The 17464-nt window shown below is 39.3% G+C and overlaps 2 protein-coding genes across 3 annotated transcripts in view; one reads left to right on the top strand and one right to left on the bottom strand.

Moving 5' to 3' along the window:
• Positions 1-326: 326 nt before the first annotated feature.
• On the bottom strand, positions 327-9714 carry mogat3b (monoacylglycerol O-acyltransferase 3b). Of its 2 annotated transcripts, XM_036564342.1 has the most exons (8): positions 9307-9708; positions 7162-7257; positions 6091-6198; positions 5411-5481; positions 5110-5314; positions 4389-4563; positions 2888-3072; positions 327-2193 (listed from the first exon to the last, which is right to left on the bottom strand). In XM_036564342.1, the coding sequence occupies exons 1-8, from the start codon at positions 9341-9343 to the stop codon at positions 2039-2041; spliced, it is 1032 nt and encodes a 343-aa protein (XP_036420235.1). In that variant the 5' UTR covers positions 9344-9708; the 3' UTR covers positions 327-2038. The 2 variants fall into 2 exon arrangements, with proteins under 2 accessions (XP_036420235.1, XP_036420236.1); XM_036564343.1 differs by lacking the exon at positions 7162-7257 and having other exon boundaries at positions 9307-9714.
• Positions 9715-16320: 6606 nt separating this feature from the next.
• The window catches only part of LOC118803867 (neuronal tyrosine-phosphorylated phosphoinositide-3-kinase adapter 1), a 54918-nt gene continuing 53774 nt past the window's right edge, over positions 16321-17464 (top strand). The window contains exon 1 of the mRNA XM_036564391.1: positions 16321-16578. The gene's annotated coding sequence lies outside the window, so the exon portion shown is untranslated. The remainder of the gene's footprint in view (positions 16579-17464) is intronic.

Raw genomic sequence — 17464 nt, 5'->3', positions numbered from 1 at the left:
TTAAAGTTATTCTAGCTTGATGTTTTTGCTGTTGGGTTTAAACTGTTTGGTTTAATTATGCTTACTTTTTTGTTTTAATAATGCTTTTTATATATATTTTTTTAGATCTTTTAGATCTGTTTCCGAACTGTTTCCATAAGACTGCCAATGAGAGAATACATTTTCACATCATTCCTTTAAATACATTTACAATACCGAAGCTTCATATTTAGTGGGACTGTAAAATCTTATTTGATCATAATGTCTAAAAACTGTGAAATACTAAACATAGATATTTTGGTCAGTATAATTTACCATGGTGAAAAACAGCTGTACATCTCAATGTATGAATTTATTACCAATTTATTATTAAAATAGATCTATACAACATGGTGACAAAACCACTCTTCATAAAAAACAATTTCTTAGCTTGTCAATACATTTCATCATAAAGAAATGCATAAATAATTCTTAGTCTATCACACAATCAATGAATATTTGCCCTGGCAACAAGAAACTACCCTTACATCAGCCATCTGCTGAAGCTTTCGCCTGAAGAATGTTTCTTTTTTCAGTTAAATTTAGATACAGATGTTAAGGCTAAAACCATTTTTCCTGTGTTTCATGTCCAGATTTTTGGTGTACATGGTATGCTGTAATTGGTGAGGTTCCTGTAAACTTAGTCCACTACGATTATGATGTGGCAGAAGGAATGTTTGAATTGCACACTTCCATGCTGTAAGGGACATCTCTGGGTTCTATTTAAAAAAAAATCGTTTTGTTTAATTTGTAATAACAAAACACAACCAATTCATGTCAGCCGCCCCACTTGAAGCATCTCCGTGACCTTCAAGAAATCTCTGTGTGTCTGTGTGTTGTTTCTACAAACAAAGGCGATTGCTGACGGAACAAAATATTTAACTTTTTTTAATGATACCTTTTATATTCTTTTAGATCGTCACCTGAGATACAAAAGTATGTTCCGTATGATGATCTACGATGATAGATTTCTCATATTAATCTTTTAATACTATAATCCAGCAAGAATACCTCCTAACTGTTGTTTCTGAAGATGCCTTTCAATATGATCAAATAAGACTGTGGTGTTAATTATAGTTCGTTTTTTATAATGCCTTTTATATTCTTTCAGAAAGCTAATACGAAAATATTTTTATCACACTGTTCTTTTATATAGGTTTATACTAATGTAGCTTTATATGAAGTGGGTCTGTAAAATCTCATTTGATCATAATGTTTAAAATGCTGAAATACTGAACATAGATATTTTGGTCAGTGTAATTTACCTGATATAGACAAACAGAAAATCCATGTACATCACACATAATGGTCTATTCTAACATTTCCATATGCACCTGACTATTACAAACTGCACAGAGACCAGTGAAATTCATTAAAATACAAAAATATAGCACATATTTATAACACTCACACTGAGTCCTGTGCAGATATATCATCAATATTACAACCTCCAATAAGACTTTTAATAGTGCAATAATTAATAATTAATTTGCAACCATTTCGCAAACAATTCATTTATAAAATGGAAATCGGTAATGTAACATCATTTTAATTTGATGACAATGTAAGTGCAGATAGGACTGCACTATAAACTGTAAACCAACTGCTTGATCATTCTGAAAATAGTGTATATATTTTGGAAACAGCAAATGTATTCCTAATTTTTACCTCTCATTAGTTTGCTTTTATGAAGTCAAGAGTAGCCCGAGTCACAATCAATAATGCTCTGATTGGTCTATTTCCTAATCTGTATTTTTTTATTTTTGATAATAAATAATAGGCTAAAATAATTCTGAAGTCATAAATTATTTCTTGTATATCTGTTAAAACAATAAAAAGTACTAAAGTACTGTGTTTTTGAAGAAGTACCTCTTGTAATCAGTAATCCGTTAGCTGTTTTAAGAACACTGACCTTAGTTTGCAGAAATACAGAAAAACTAAAAGGAATGCTCTTTGTTTGTTATGAGTGTACAACTATATATTACGTGTGTGTGTGTGTGTGTGTGTGTGTGTGTAGTGTTTAAATGATGCGTAGCTGGTGTGTTTCAGACAGTCCACAGCTGGTTTTGTGGGTGTGGAAGAGTTTGGATAGAGCCTCCATATACAGCGTGTGATAGTGGTCCACCTGCTCTTCAGAAGGATTGCACACATAAGGCACAGATATGGGGCTGCCCACTGAGAGAGAATGAGAGAGAGATTGATTATGTAATATCCTACAGGTACAAAGGTCTACTTCTTACATCTTATATCAGTTATATGAGTACTAAAAACAGTCATTATTAGTTTTTACATGAGCATTTTGCAACCTGCTGATTGGCTGCCCTACAATGTGCATCATTCAAAAATCAGTCTGGGCTAAAACACTACTTATAACTTCAAACTGAATGGGCGGAGCTAAACTGCTGTAGGCTGCATATTTAGATACATGAGAAAGCCTTGTTTTTTGTGACGTCAAACAGCCTAGTTTCCATATATGTATTCCTGTATGGGTCGTTGGAAGTTTCATGTTTACTTACTACATCAATCTCTTATTTTAAAAAAAATAAAAATCTATATTTCCATGATATGGTCTCTTTAAATACATTATCTCCTGTATATGATTTGTGACTACATAGGTCACAGTCACCACTCCAACCTATGAAAGCAACGAGTGTCCAAAATTAACCTTCTAAACTTATGTTTTCAGAAAGTAAACAGAATTTCTTCATTGTTTGCTCTTCCTGTCCTTGTGCCAGTTTTCAGATGAACTAAGTCTAGTCATGGCCTGAGGTTTTTCAATGGAGAAAGTCCAAGGCTAAGCTTGATCCGACCCCAGAACAATGTTATATAAGTTACAGTAAACTGGTGAGGTGTTTTTTGTTGGACTTACCCACAGTGGTGACCGGCCTCCTGTAGGGTAGGAGAAGCCAGCGTCCCCCCGTGAAAATGCAGGGGGCGAAACCCATGACCTGCTTGAAGAGAGCCTGCAGCTTGCGGCCTATGCTGCCCTCGGACAGAACCACCTGAGGGAACAGCTCGTTCTCCCCGAAAGAATACACCGGAACCAGGTCAGCTCTGAGGACACAGCAGTGGCATGTGGCAAATGTAGTCAACCAAGGCAGAACAGCACAAGCACTGTGTTAACGTGAAGTGAACTGGAACAGTTCATGAAGGCTATGTTCGTATGACAGGGTTGAGGTGGCACCAAAAACTGTGTAAATAGAAAAATCTCAGCTTTTTAAAAATCAGATCTTGTTCACATTGCAGGGCAGATTTGTTTCTTATATTTCTTATATCACATTGGTTGCCACAGTAACAACACACACGTGCATAGCCTGACTAGGTAGGGACAAAACTTCACAAACTGCACGGTGATAACTATCTTAAAAGAATGATCATGCTATATTTCAATTGTTATCAACTACAGTATGAACAGAACCTGACATTATTGTAGGTTGACCTGGTCAACAGACTGCTAACAAGCTATAGGCTGTACAAATAATATTCAGAGACAGACTTTACTCTCAACTACAACATATAAAGTAAAAAAGGTTACCAAAATGTCTGTTAAAAGCTTGTACTTTACATGCTTAAGCAGTATTATGTGAATAAGAACTGCTATCTTTATTGGCGCACATTCTGAGTGACCCAAATCTACCAACACAGTCACATATCCAGAGATACGATTTGAATCAGATTCTAAACCACTTGCAAACGTGGCTTGAATCCGTCTGGAAAAAGACAAATTTCATGTGTCTTTTTTGCTGCTCAGACTGCAGAAAATTTGTTCTGCTTAAATCTGAGATACTAAAAAAAAATCAGATTTGAGCTGCCTGTCTAAACACACCTTAAAACACTTTCATATACAGTCCTAGATCATTTCATGTTCACATTACCACACATACACAATTCTTTGCCTTAAGGCAGGGGTGTCCAATCTTATCCTTAAGATTCGACACCCCTTGCTTTAATGTGATACCCATCTGATTTTTTCAGAGCTAAGCAGACATCATAGCAAGATGCATATCCGATTTGTGGCCATGCAAACGTAATAAGAATGTTCAGAATTTTTTTTCTACTACATATGCACCATCATACAGTGTTAATGTGGCAGCTGCATCTACCTTATTAGCACCCGTCTGCAAAAGCAATGCATGTGGCCTTTTTGGCATTCATCTCACTAAGAGATGTTCGGAGCAATTAGGACAATCTTCACAATTAGGGCTCCTAGTTAGTTCCTTTGATGCTGCTGTTCATGATGCAGGTGTGCCTCTCAAATGTCAAAGATCGGATCTGAGCAAAAATTGATCAACTGAGCAATGAGGCTAATTTGTAACATACCCTAAATGCATTAATCTCTCTTACTGTTTTTCTCTCCTTTTTTCTCTCACCCGTTCTCTAAGGCTAAACGAACAAAGCCTTTCCTGTGTTTCATGACCACTGTGTTCACTCCAGGAAAGGAAGCCAGTGACTCCTCTGCTCCTCCAATGATGATGACCACAGCGTTGCCCACACCAGTCCGGCTCAGCTTGTACTCTAGACTCTCCTTGCTGACTGGAAGCATGCCTGAGACCATGGGGGGGAGACATAGAAAGGCACAGAGAGAGAGGAAGAAAAAGGTGAACAACAGAAAGAATTGGGCATAGCTACGTACAACAGACAGGAAGAAAGGTGAAACTTTTAAATGTCATCTGATATACATTTCTGTATATAATCTGTTTGCCTGAGGTATAAATCTCTGACTTCACAATGAGTATGATTATTAAGGAAATGATTCAGTGAATCATCAGGCCTCAAATGCCAACATGATTCAGTTTGACTCAGTTGTTTTGGCACTATTCAGAATTATTATTCAAATTATATTGCATACATAAATGTGACTGGGACTAATTACAGTGTACTAGAATATAGATAATAAAAACAAGCTGTTTTTTTGGGGATCAGATAATAGCTAATCATATTTTGTCAAAAATATAGCACATAACATAAAATATTATCATAATTGATTATAACATTCCAAAATCAACACAGTAGAGGTGCACTTTTACACCACTATAACTGAAAGTCAAGGAGTTGCAAATAGATCTCAACCAGTCCTCTCTGTCTACTGACCTGCAATCAAGATGTAATCTCTGAAGATCGGGAGGCGAAAGAGGCCGGCCAGAACTGCTAGAGTGGAGCGCATTCCTGGGAAAGCCTCAGCAAAGCCCCCAGCAGCCGTGCTGAAGCAGGAGAATGCCCCCATGCTCATAATGCCATGCGGGTGACAGCCCAGTACGTAGTTCTTACTGGGACTAAGCTCTGCAGTCTTCACCAACTATTTAAAAAATACAGATAATATTTTTTAATTAAATCTAAACAACAAGAGGTTTTTTTGAACACAGAAATGGAACCTGTTACTGTGTTTGTCTACCTTCACTGGGAAGTAGTCCTTGAAGTGCTTCCACACTTTCCAGTTCCTCACAAACTCTGATCTTCTGCCACCTAGTGGACACCACCGCACTTAGTCACTAATGTGAAATGGTAACATGATTGTTGGGTGAGCTGAAAGTTCCTAAGAGCTGACTAAAGATGTTCAACATGTGTTTGTCAAAGCTTTACTGGCAAAACTACATAACTGCAATACCTAAAACAAACCAGTACATCTGTAACAGAAAGTGAAAATCCTGCGCCTTGATTGGAGGTGCATGTTGGAGGACCAATAACAAGTTTTTGTAGCACTTTGAACAATGAGATGCCTGACTGTCATATGGGCTAAAATTTAAAAGTGACTCAAGGCTCAATTACTTTTACTCTGTATAAACCATTTCTTATCAGTGGCCTTTTCGGTTAAACATCTCAACTGGCAACTTTCACATAAACTGTCCACGGATGAGCACTTAAGATCCAGGCCTGTTTGCTCAGGATGTGTTGCGCAAAAGTTGAAAAAAAAAACATTAGGACGCCTAATGAAGACATTACGAGGAGAGGAAGTTTAATGCGCAAGGCATTGCAAAAGCAACTGAGACTGTATTGTTGTGTCATAAGAAATGAGGAAATGACTCAGAGAGCGTGTGTGTGATGAGCAAATGTATGTGTAAACGTGGCTCTTACCTCTCTCAGGTTTGTGCCAGTCATAGAACTGCCAGGCGAAGTAGAGAGTTGGAATGGGCCACAGCGGAGTGAACAGCAGGTACAACATCAACAGCAGACACAACACACCTGAACACATATACATACATGGAAAATGAAGAAAAAATACTCTCATCACAGCTCAGTATTCAATATCAGTATATATCACAATGTACAGTGTAAAAATGATATCATGGCAAGTGGAATTAGCTTAAATCTATTCGGTATATCCATGACTTCTCATTAGGAGAGTGTTGTAAGCATATTAAAACAGTATTCTACCTATTTCTAGATGTTGTAGTTGTTTTAAGTACTTTTATCTACTGAAATAATCATTCCATTGGCAGATAATTTGCTGAAAAAAATCATTGTTCTGTCTCTGGTTGTTCTCCGGTGTTTGTAGTGAATAGTGAAGAGTTAACGAATGAACCATTCCTAAAACAATGTAAATTTAAAGGGTCCGTATCATGTAAAACCAAATTTCCCCTAGTCACTATGGATACCACGCTGCAAAAACAGCCCATTTTGAATCCATCTTTTCTGTAATTTCATGAAAAACCAACACATTTACAAACATCCACCTATTCCTCCTAAAGTACTTTAACCCCACCCATTTATGCTGAAGTTATAAGGAGTGTTTCAGCCTGGACTGCTTTTTGAATGAGGCACAATACAGGGCAGCCAATCAGCACAGACCTCATTCACATGCATTAGTCTTAAAGGCACAGTAAGAAAAACACAGGTGTTTAATTGTACAATATAAACAGAGGGTGAAAAATAGTCACATAAAAATTGATTACAACTGTTTTTGGTTCATAAAACCACACATACATAACACTTGGACCCAGGGAAATAATATAGTGCAAGAAAAAATGTAAAATAAGATGACCTCACTTGCCAAGACACAATCCATTTGCAATTTAAGCACTGAGAATGATATACGCTAACGTGAGTTAGTCATTACAGGCATTATCATATCTATGCTAGCTTTTTTCATGTCATCTATTATCAATGCCTGCATGTGTGGGGACGTGTGCACAATGTAGATCTCACCCATAAACAAGAATGACATGACCAGCTGTAAAACACTGATATCCTCAATAAACAGCTTCCACTGCGATTTCTCTTCTCCCCCCTTCATTGCAGCAACTGAGAAAAAGATACATACACATCCGAGACGAATAGTTTGTTTAATACTTTGCATTTAATGAATGTCCTGAAACAGAAAAAAACCTAAAAATGCTGTTAGGAGAAGAACATCATGCTGCTTTGGCTGGCAAATACATACACAAGGCTTAAGGGAGAGTTGATAGGTGCATTAAGCAGTGATGCTTTTTGGTATTAAATATATCATCGCTGCTTGAACAAAATCTCATATTTCCAAGAAATGTAACTTTACAGGAGAAGGAAAAAACTTTCTTAACTCTTAATGTATGTTAATGGAGAAATGATTCATTCCAAGTAATTTTGGACCGTTTCTTTTGGTCCACTCATGAAATTTTGACACAACGTAAAGTGCAGCTGGTGATATCAATTACGTCAAAAAATGAAAAACAAAAATGGAGATGAGGTTGGAGATCAGGTTTCGTCCTGACAGTGATGATGTAGTCAAACACATATAGGACTGAATGTTTGCAGGTGCCTGTCTGAGTAGTGACTGATTAATGAACTAATACTATAACAATTTTGAAAGGTTTGGCAACTTAACATGCTCATGCAATAAAGCCGTTTGAAGACAACTTAAATAGTGAGAGAGAGATTAAACACCAAGAAAACAACACAAGAATAACAATGTAACCCTGTGTTGGCTTTGAATCTTCTGTTTTAAAGAGGAATTCCGCCTTTCTGAATAACTCACTCATTGAGATGGTGTGAAAGTGGTTGAATATGAAACAACTTAACAACTTTTCACAACTGAGATGATAGGAATCAGACATCTGAAGTGTTTCATGCCTCTAAAAGCTACCCCACAGAAAGTTATTACATGAAATGATTATTAATATGTTGCCTGATGCTGAGATATTGTTTCATGATAACATGTTTTTGTAAGGAGAGGTACATGAAGGACACTGTAAGAAAAAACAGTACCTAAAGAAAAGTAATTCTAATTTACCATCATTAACATTACATATTGTAATGTTGTAAAGAAACCTGAGTTATTAGGCTTCTCTACAGTGAACCTCTTCACATCAAAAGACTCAGAATGACTTTGTTTACATCTCAGTGATCTATGCAGAAATGTTAAAAAATCAGTGAAATTCGCTTCTAAGCCTTTAACACTGATAGAAGAACATCAGTGGCTTCTTCCTCATCCTCCTCCTCATCAGTGACCTCTGCTCTAGTATGTTATCATATCAGAAAATGTGCAATCTGACCCCCTGACCTGCAGTGTACCTGACTGTGATATTAGGTAATATATCAGATATCAGCACTCAGAAAATGAGCTCACACAGTCACAGCCTGTTCAATAAAACCTAAAAGGGGAATTCCACCCTTTTTTCAAAATTTCTCCATAAGTCAACTGTTAAGATGTAGGGTCATTTAGAGTGGTCTGGTGTGAAATGCTCCATTCTAGAAACTTGCTAAGTCATAACTGTCCACAGTGGTGATGATAGGAACCAGACATCTGAAAAGTTTGTCTCTAAAAGCTACCTCAAAGACAGTTATTACATGAAATGGTCAGGATTTTTCCAGATTTATCACTATTTTACTATTCTCAACATTACATATAAACACTTATACAGGTGTAGGTTCACTGGTGGTTTGGGATAGTAAATAAAATGGCTGTTTATTTCAGTTTTCTGGCCCCCTGGTTCCTATCACCACCGCTGAAGAGAAATCTCCAAGTCTGTAAGTTTCTCTACAAATGAACCATTTCGCATCAAACCATTCTGACTTTGTTTACATCTCAACAACTGAACTATGCGCAGATTTTGAAAAATTGGTGACACTCCCCTTTAAGTTCTCCATTCATATCGAGGGGCTACCTCTTCAGAATCCGTTTAAACTCGAGCTCGACACACCAAATACATCATAAACACAGCAAAGTGCTCGCCCACCAGCACAAGTCAAACAAGCGAAGGATAACCCACTAACGCCGTGTTCAAATAAGACGTTTCCCTGAGAGTTGACCTGATCTTACTGACCACTGTGGCCAACTTCGCCGCTCAGTGAGAGAAAAAGTAAAGTTTTGTTCACCTGTGCCGTTTAAATCTTCGCTGCTCCTGCTGTTCATTCCGGCTTCTCGTCGTTCAGTCCAGTCCAGTCCTCGCTCTCTCTCTCCCGGTCGCACGTGGATTTGCACTTTGGTCGGTTCAGTCCGCGCGCGAGATAACGAAGGTCAGCGTGCACGAGACGTGGACTGTTTTTTTTTCAGTCAAAGCTCTGTAAACCGCGAAAGCGGATCATTCGGGCTGAAATCCTGAGGTAAACGCGGTTCAAACCCAACAGCGGGGAGGTCATGACGGACGGAGGGGCGGAAACTCTCCTTACCGTGTGAAGACGTCCATCGTTTGGTCGCAGGTGGTACCAGTGGCTGAGGGTCTGATCCGAAATGACGGTTTAACATCTTTCTCAGCTCACTGTGAGCGCTGGACCGACACTGGCGCGCGCCTCTCGGTGACACGAGAACTTCAAAGGATTTTAGGTGGGCGTGGCCAAAAGCGAACAGGGCGCCAAACTGATGGAATTCTGGAATTTAAAGACTTAAATCAGGAGAACGAAATTTAAATACGATTAAATAAACAATCTCTCTCTATTAATAATAATAATAATAATAATAATACACACAAATACATACAAAACACAGGAATGGGGCCCCTCAATGCACACTTTAAATTAATAATGCAACCGTATTCACTGAAAAAGTGAAATCCTCTTAAATCTAGTGGTTATGTTAAATATTTCATTTTATTTTCATTCTGAAATTGTTGTTGGAATATTATATGATTATTTAACTTCTAGTTCTACATTCACTTTTACTTCTACTTTTTACTTAAGGAATCTTATTAAGTAAAGTGATCTCACGGCAGATCATTTCACTTGTTCTAAGAAATAGTACTTGTATCCACTGATACAGTGAGATAATTTGGTACAGAGTAATGTAGAAGTAATGAGTAGTGAGATTACCCTTTCCACAGACTAATGAGTGAAGTAATCATTACATGTTTAGAGAAGTATTTAGTAACGTGTAAATGGAGTTACTTGTTTCCACTAATTAATCCAACACTGGAGCTGTCTGCACTAATGTTAACACCAGCATTAGGCCTGCTGGACCTCTGCAGCCTTGTTCTGTTGGAAAATGGAGTGAAATTGTGTGGAAGTGGAGGTAAACTCTTTGGTTTCCTCCCTCTTTTTGCATTTCTTTGCTACACTTATATCAATTCATTTTTTCTTGAATTATTTCCTTTTTCATACTAGTCTGTCTTTACTCATCATATAACACATGTTACAGTGCTGGACAGAATACTTCGAAGTAGTGATGGCTGATTACTGAATACACTGTCCTAAATGTATTCAGTAATGTATTGTGAATACATTTAAAATATGCATTGATAACACGGATGGGAAAAAACATTTTATCATCATTTTTATTTCACACTGTTTCTCGATGTTACTCGTTGGCAGTTTTCTTCACATAATTCTTCTGTTAATATGATTCATGAAGAATTTACATATTTAAAATTCTTAACATTATTTTGGCTCTCACCATCTGCTTCAGTCCACTGCTGCTCCCATAATCCCACTGCTGCTCCTATAATCTCTCTCTCTCTCTCTCTCTCTCTCTCTCTCTCTCTCTCTCTCACTCTCACTCTCATAATGCTGCCTGTCTCATGAACAAAATTTGAGGTGACGGTGGAGTTTCATCATTCCTCAAAAACAATATCACATCACACTCACTTTTGTGTGTGTGTATATATATATATATATATATATATATATATATATATATATATTTATTTATTCTTGTCTACACACACACACACAAAGAGAGAGCGAGGGCGAGAGTACGTGTGAGTCTCTCTGTCTCTCTCTTTCTCTCTCTCTCTCTCTCTCTCTCTCTCTCTCTCTGTGGTATGACTGACTGGTTTTACACACAACATTACCAAAGCAATTACAAGATGACAGAACATGCAATAGTACCACTAGTAGGCCTAATAAAATTGTATAACAACTATAACTCAGTTTATATAGGACCCTTTGTCATCCTTCTGTGTCCAAAGAAGAAGATCTGCACAAACGTGCTCACAAATACTACTACAAATATACATACAGGCAACAGACAAACACAACAAATAAACAGAAAGAACAACAGTCTAAAACCTCATAGAACTGCCACGGATGGTGCATTTGGGCAAATATATTGTGCAACTATGGCTGCAGTTAAAGGGTTTTTATTTCATGATATAAGGTCTTCAGTGCACCTTAGTTTGAACCTCTCTGCTCTTACATACTCTTCTCTCTCCTTCTCCCTCCTATACTCTCTCTCACTTATGACTGTAGTGTATACTGTACTGTATATATTTTTTTCCTAATTGTGCAGCATACATCATGAAAATATGGACATGAAGAACAATGAAGTGATGTCATTTGTCTTTAATACTATGTAGTAGTCTCTGTCACAGCTGTAGTACATTTATCATCATTGTGTTAGCCCATTAATCAACTCACTGCCTCTCTTAGAACATTGCATATGCACAAGTGCTCAATTGCATGTAAAAGCAATGTCAATGGAAATAAGGTGTCTACAAATGCTTGGACATATAATGTAGCTGCTGTTAGATGTATGTAGTAGAGGACAAATGTAGTGCTGTAGATTCATCATTTAGCTGCAAATTTCTGCCTCTTTGCTCTAACAGCAGCCTTAATTGGTACAGTCCCCAAACAGCGTGTGTATCACAGCGTATTCCAATTAAAGTGACAAAGTCTCACTGTTTTCCCCTTTTTCTCATTTTTCCAAAGAGGTCAAATTGACGTTTTGGGGCCATGAGCATAATTTTTAATTTCACATTTAATTGTGAATTGTGAGTAGCTCCAGTTCACGTATGGGGGGCTGGGATGTAGTCCTCAACAGAACCATCGCTTCTGTTTTTATCTTTTATCTAACATCTTTTATTCTTCTCCAGCTTTAGCTCCATATTTTTTCCTTCCTTTTTTTCTCTAACTCTACACAGATGTATAGAGAAGACTGGTAAAGTCTGAGAATCTGTATGCAGGTTCAAGTACTGAGAGAATTTAAATTTTTTGTCTGATGTTGTGCGTCATTCTGTGGTTGGCGTCGTGTCTGTGTTAGAAACTCAGGGTCTAAGCTGGTTTTCTCTATGAGAAAAATGAATAGCATTTTTAAAAAAATCACCTCTGTGTGTTGTAAACAAAAATGTTCCAAACCTGATACACTTTTGTCTTGTGTACATTCATTTGTCCCATTAGTGTCACTGGGTCTTTAGAATTATGAGCAGGGATGGATACTGACTGGGCCAGTGGGGCCAGTGCCCAGGGACCTCTGACTGCCATGGGCCTCAGACCACAAGGCCTCAAAGGGCCCAAATACTGGGGGGGCAATCCACTGCAGATATGAGCTATTAGATGAACGGATAGCCATTGAATATGTAAAATGATAAATAAATGAAATAAAATAAATTCTATCTGTTCTCAGGCCCCTTTAGGTTTTATATTATTATTGATTTTCTTGCTGTCGTTCAAAAGGGATATTTTACTCTGAGATGTATGAAATACATCTATGTCTGTATTACAACTCAGTTCAGCTTAAAGGAAAAAAGACATCTTGATGTAAGTCTTCAGGTACACAAATCTTATACAAAAATATAACCGTTACAATATAGACACAATAGAATATCGCATATTAATTATTAATAAACAAAAGGTGAACATTTTAATTGCTGAATTATTGTTTAATCTCACCTTTCAGGTATTTATTTATGTATTTATTAGTGACTGCACATTGCAAAGAAATGCACAACATTTTGAGATATTGAGATATCAGCACCATTCCTTTTGTCATCATTAAATGACAATTTTTATTTCGCAAAGGAATAGGGTGCAAAGGTTTGTGCACCAAATTTTGTCATGTTGATTCAAGTCCATTTAGCAACACCATACTAACCATATGAAAACAATAGCAACCACTTGGCAACACCCTTACAACCACCTGCGATACAATCACAACCACCTAGCAACACCTTAGTAACCACCTGGGATACCATTGCAACCACCTGGCAACATCCTAGCAACCACCTGGGATACAATTGCAACCTCCTACCAACACCCTAGCAATCCTCTGGGATACCATCGCAACCACCTTGCAGCACCCTAGCAAGCACCTGGGATACCTTCGCAACCACCTTGCAACACCCTAGCAATCACCTGGGATACCATCACAACCGTTTGGTAACACCCTAGCAACCACCTAGCAACTGCTTAAGCTGCACAGTCACTCTGCATTTCCTTCAGGTGATGCACTTTTCAAGTTTATTTAGTGCTACTATTAGAGTTCAGGGAGCCTCCTAAGATACTGGTGCCCAGGGGCCTCACAAGAAGATCATCCGTCCCTGATTATGAGGTTGTTTAGCTGTCAAAATACCAATAACGCTACATGCATGCTATAACCAAGCTAACACATTTAACAACACCAGCTGCTCAAACTGTGGTCTTCTATTGACCACTTAGCTACTATTGTGCTTGCTGGTTTGTGTAGGGTATTTTGGTGAGGTCATCAGTCTTATAATGTCAGTTTAATGTGCAGCAGCATGTAGCAGTAGTCATATTTGGCTCCTTAATGACCTTGTAATGCATAGAATCCAGTGACGTTTGGAGGAAATTTTCATATACGGCAAAACGCATTGGGTTTGGAACATTTTTTGTTTGTCACAGGGTATCTTTTAGCAGCAACTTTCAAAAAAGCCATTCAATTTCATCCATAAGCTCTGTTTGTTACGAAAATCATGGCAAGTAATGGGCCTAGTCAGTGTTGGTTTACACTAGATGGCCAAAAGTATCCAGATAGCCCTTCTAATTACTGAATTCAACTACTTCAACATGCATCCATTGCTAAGAGAGCAGGTGAATTGTGCGCACACAGGTTGTAAAATTAATATAGAAAATGCCCAATTCCAAAAACCAGCTAAAGGGGTAAAGCACTCCAGCACTGGACTGTGGAGCAGTGGAACTGCATTCTGTGGGGATTAATAAATTTGAGATGAGTTTGTGGTCCAGAACTAATCATTCAACATCAGTACCTAACTTTACTAATGCTCTTCATTTCGATTCAAGATGCTTTTATCTATGCAGTGCTTTTTTACAAGGGGTGTTGTCACAAAGCAGCTTTACAGAAAATCTGAGTCCAAGCCTTAAATGAGGAAGCCAAAGGCGACAGGGCAAGAAAAACTCCCTCAGAGCAAGAGAAAGCATCCTTGAGAGCAGCCAAGACCCGTCCTCCTCTGGTTGACCCTGGATAGCAAAACAATAACACAACAAGAGCAATATGAATACAGAATACAGAACAAAGTGTTAATAATTAATATGCAATACTGAATATGGAATAAGAAAAAATGAGCCCGTCATTGGATAGAAGTATTTATATTAACTAATGATAACTATTCTTAAAAGCCTGTCAGTGATAAATAATAAATAAAGCTAAGAAAAACCAGTGACAACTGTTATGATGACACATTAGTATGAATATGTAAGGAACTCAGTATTGTGTGAGGCAGGTGAAACAATGCCTATGATTGAATCATAGAACCTGAGTTTAATGCCTCTAAAAGCTCCTTCACAGAAAGCTATTACATGAAATGATTGCAAATATGTTGTCTCATGCCTGAGACATTGATTTACAATAATTGCAAATGGATTTTTTTTAGTCCATTCATGGTGGAGAGGCACATGCAGGGTGTTGTAAGGCAAAATAGTCCTAAAAGTGATTTTTCCAGATTTACCTCTATTTTACCATCATCAAGAATACATATAAAATGGCTATATCTCTGTTATAGACAATGTGACCCCTGGTTCCCATCACCACCACTGTACAGAAATTATTCACAATTATCCATTTTATATCAAACCACTCTGAAAGGATTTGTTATGTCTCAACAATAGAATTATACAGACATTTGTAGAAACTGGTATAATTCCCATTTATATCCGTGCAGGGAGGTGAGTGGGACAAACAGGTGAGGCTTTCTGCACGACAGTAGAGCGAAAGACCATGCAGGAGAGGCTCCATGGTGGTCGAACCTGTCCGGAGGGCAGGTAGGCAGGGGCATCCGATCAAGGCACCCAATCTTGTGGCTGAATGCTATCAAATCCTCACAGCAATGTGGCAATGTTACAGCAGCAAAAGTGGGGACAAACTCACTATTAAAACCTGATTTCAGAAGAAGTGTTGCATGAGCAGGTGTCTCATAAAGCCAGCACTCCTGATATGGGCATGATGCTGACTAAAGAATGATGACAGGGCTTCAGAGGTCTGTTGTCTTGGCCAGAGAATGCCTAATAACAATGATAATAATAATAATAATAATAATAATAATAATAATAATAATAATAATGAGGAGTTTAGGTACTATGTTCTGTTTGTGTTACACAAAATAAAGACAGACAGGCTGTCTGACTCGCGCGCGCGTATGTGTAGTGCATCTTTTGGGGGTCTGCTGGGTTCTCAGGCGCGCGCGCCCCCCCGGTTCTGACGGTAGTGCCCCGCGCTCACAGACCTGCTTACGTCCGCGCACACAAACCGAGTAAATAAGGCGCGCGAGGGTGCATGTGTGTGTGTGAGCGGACGGCGTGTCGGAGGCGCGAGAGCGGCGAGCAAAACACCCCGAAAACACCACGCGCGCGCCATCTCCGCGGAGCATGGCGGACTGAAAAATGTCGACCGTTACAAAAACAGCAGCAGCAGCAGCAGCGCGAGCGCAACGCGGCGACGACGTCACACCGGCGGCGCGGCGGCGAGGCGCGCGCGACACTACTGACTGAAAACGGTCGCGAGCTCTGTTTTTTTTTTTCACAAACAGCGGGAAAAAGAGAGATAAAGAAGAAAAAAGAGGGGGAAAGGCGAAAAACGACAACAACCACACGAACATCGATGACATTGCTGTTTTGTTTTCGTCTCCTCGGTGAAACGGTGAAACGGCGGGCACGTGACGAGACGCCTCTCCGGTTCACACGCCTGTTTTCTGATGTTTTCGTTTTTTTTCTGTTTTTTTCCCGCCCTACAACGTCGCAGTGAGCTGAGGGGACGGATAAACGGATAACGGAGCCGTTTTCCCCGCCTCGCCGGTTCCTGTCGAGGGCGAAGCGGAGGATGTTGATGTTTACGTTCATCTGAGACTCGGTTCGTTTTCATTTTCTTATTATTTTTGACCTCCTGTGGAGACTCCATGTTTTCCTCCGTGCCGCCGGCTGCTGCTGTCGTCTGATTCCGCTCTGCATTGAAACGTCAAAACAGACCGGGTAAGGTGCTGCACCTCACCTCCTCCCTCAAACACTCGGACTTAAGGAGGTCTCAGGTGAAATTAGGCCTCCGGTGTCGAGCTCTGACTGAAACATGACGGTTGTAAACATGCTGCGGGTGGAGACGCAGCGGAGGCTGATTTTCTAACCAAATTCACACCAGAAAGGCCACAGCGTCATTTTCATCTGTTGTATTTAGGTTATCTGCGGGCTCAGGATGGAGATGAGCAGCTCAGAGGCAGAGACGTTAGTCTGCGTGGGGCAGGAGTGAGTAACGCGCCGTCCGTTTTCGTCGTGACCGCTCGTGTTGACGGGGCTGAAGTTGGCTTCCTACTCGCCCGCGTTCTTATTCCAGTTTTCCCGTTCCACCTTAAATGGTGCAGCGGTTACATTCAGGTGGCCCAGACGCAAGAATGTTACTGCCGCACCATTTAAGGTGGAACGTTAAACTTCTGTGGTTGTGGTTTTTTGTGCTTGTGTCAGCTGACTCGTCTCTTTTTTCCCGCCACAGAAACCACACCGTGAGCCCGAGAGGGGAAACTGCAACGATCATAATTATAAGGCTTAGAATAATAATAATGATAATAATAATAATATGTATAATATGTCTGTGGGTGTGTGTGTGGGTGTAGGATGGGTGTGTGTGTGTGGCGATAGTCTGAATGCTGATTGGTTGGCGGAAAACCCTAAAAAAGTGTCCCTTAACCTCTTGTCGGTTCTCGGTGCTTTCGCAGCCCCCGCAACCCCAACCCCCCCCCACTCCATATTCTCCTCACGTACATGTCGTCTCCGTTAAACGGCGGCTCACGTGCGACAAGCTACGAGCACTACTATTACTACTACTGCTGCCGATGCTGTTGCTCGAGACCTGTCTCTACGGTGGGGA

Source organism: Colossoma macropomum, unplaced genomic scaffold (assembly GCF_904425465.1).
Source record: "Colossoma macropomum unplaced genomic scaffold, Colossoma_macropomum, whole genome shotgun sequence".
NCBI lineage: Eukaryota > Metazoa > Chordata > Actinopteri > Characiformes > Serrasalmidae > Colossoma > Colossoma macropomum.
This window is presented reverse-complemented; position numbering and strand designations above follow the sequence as displayed.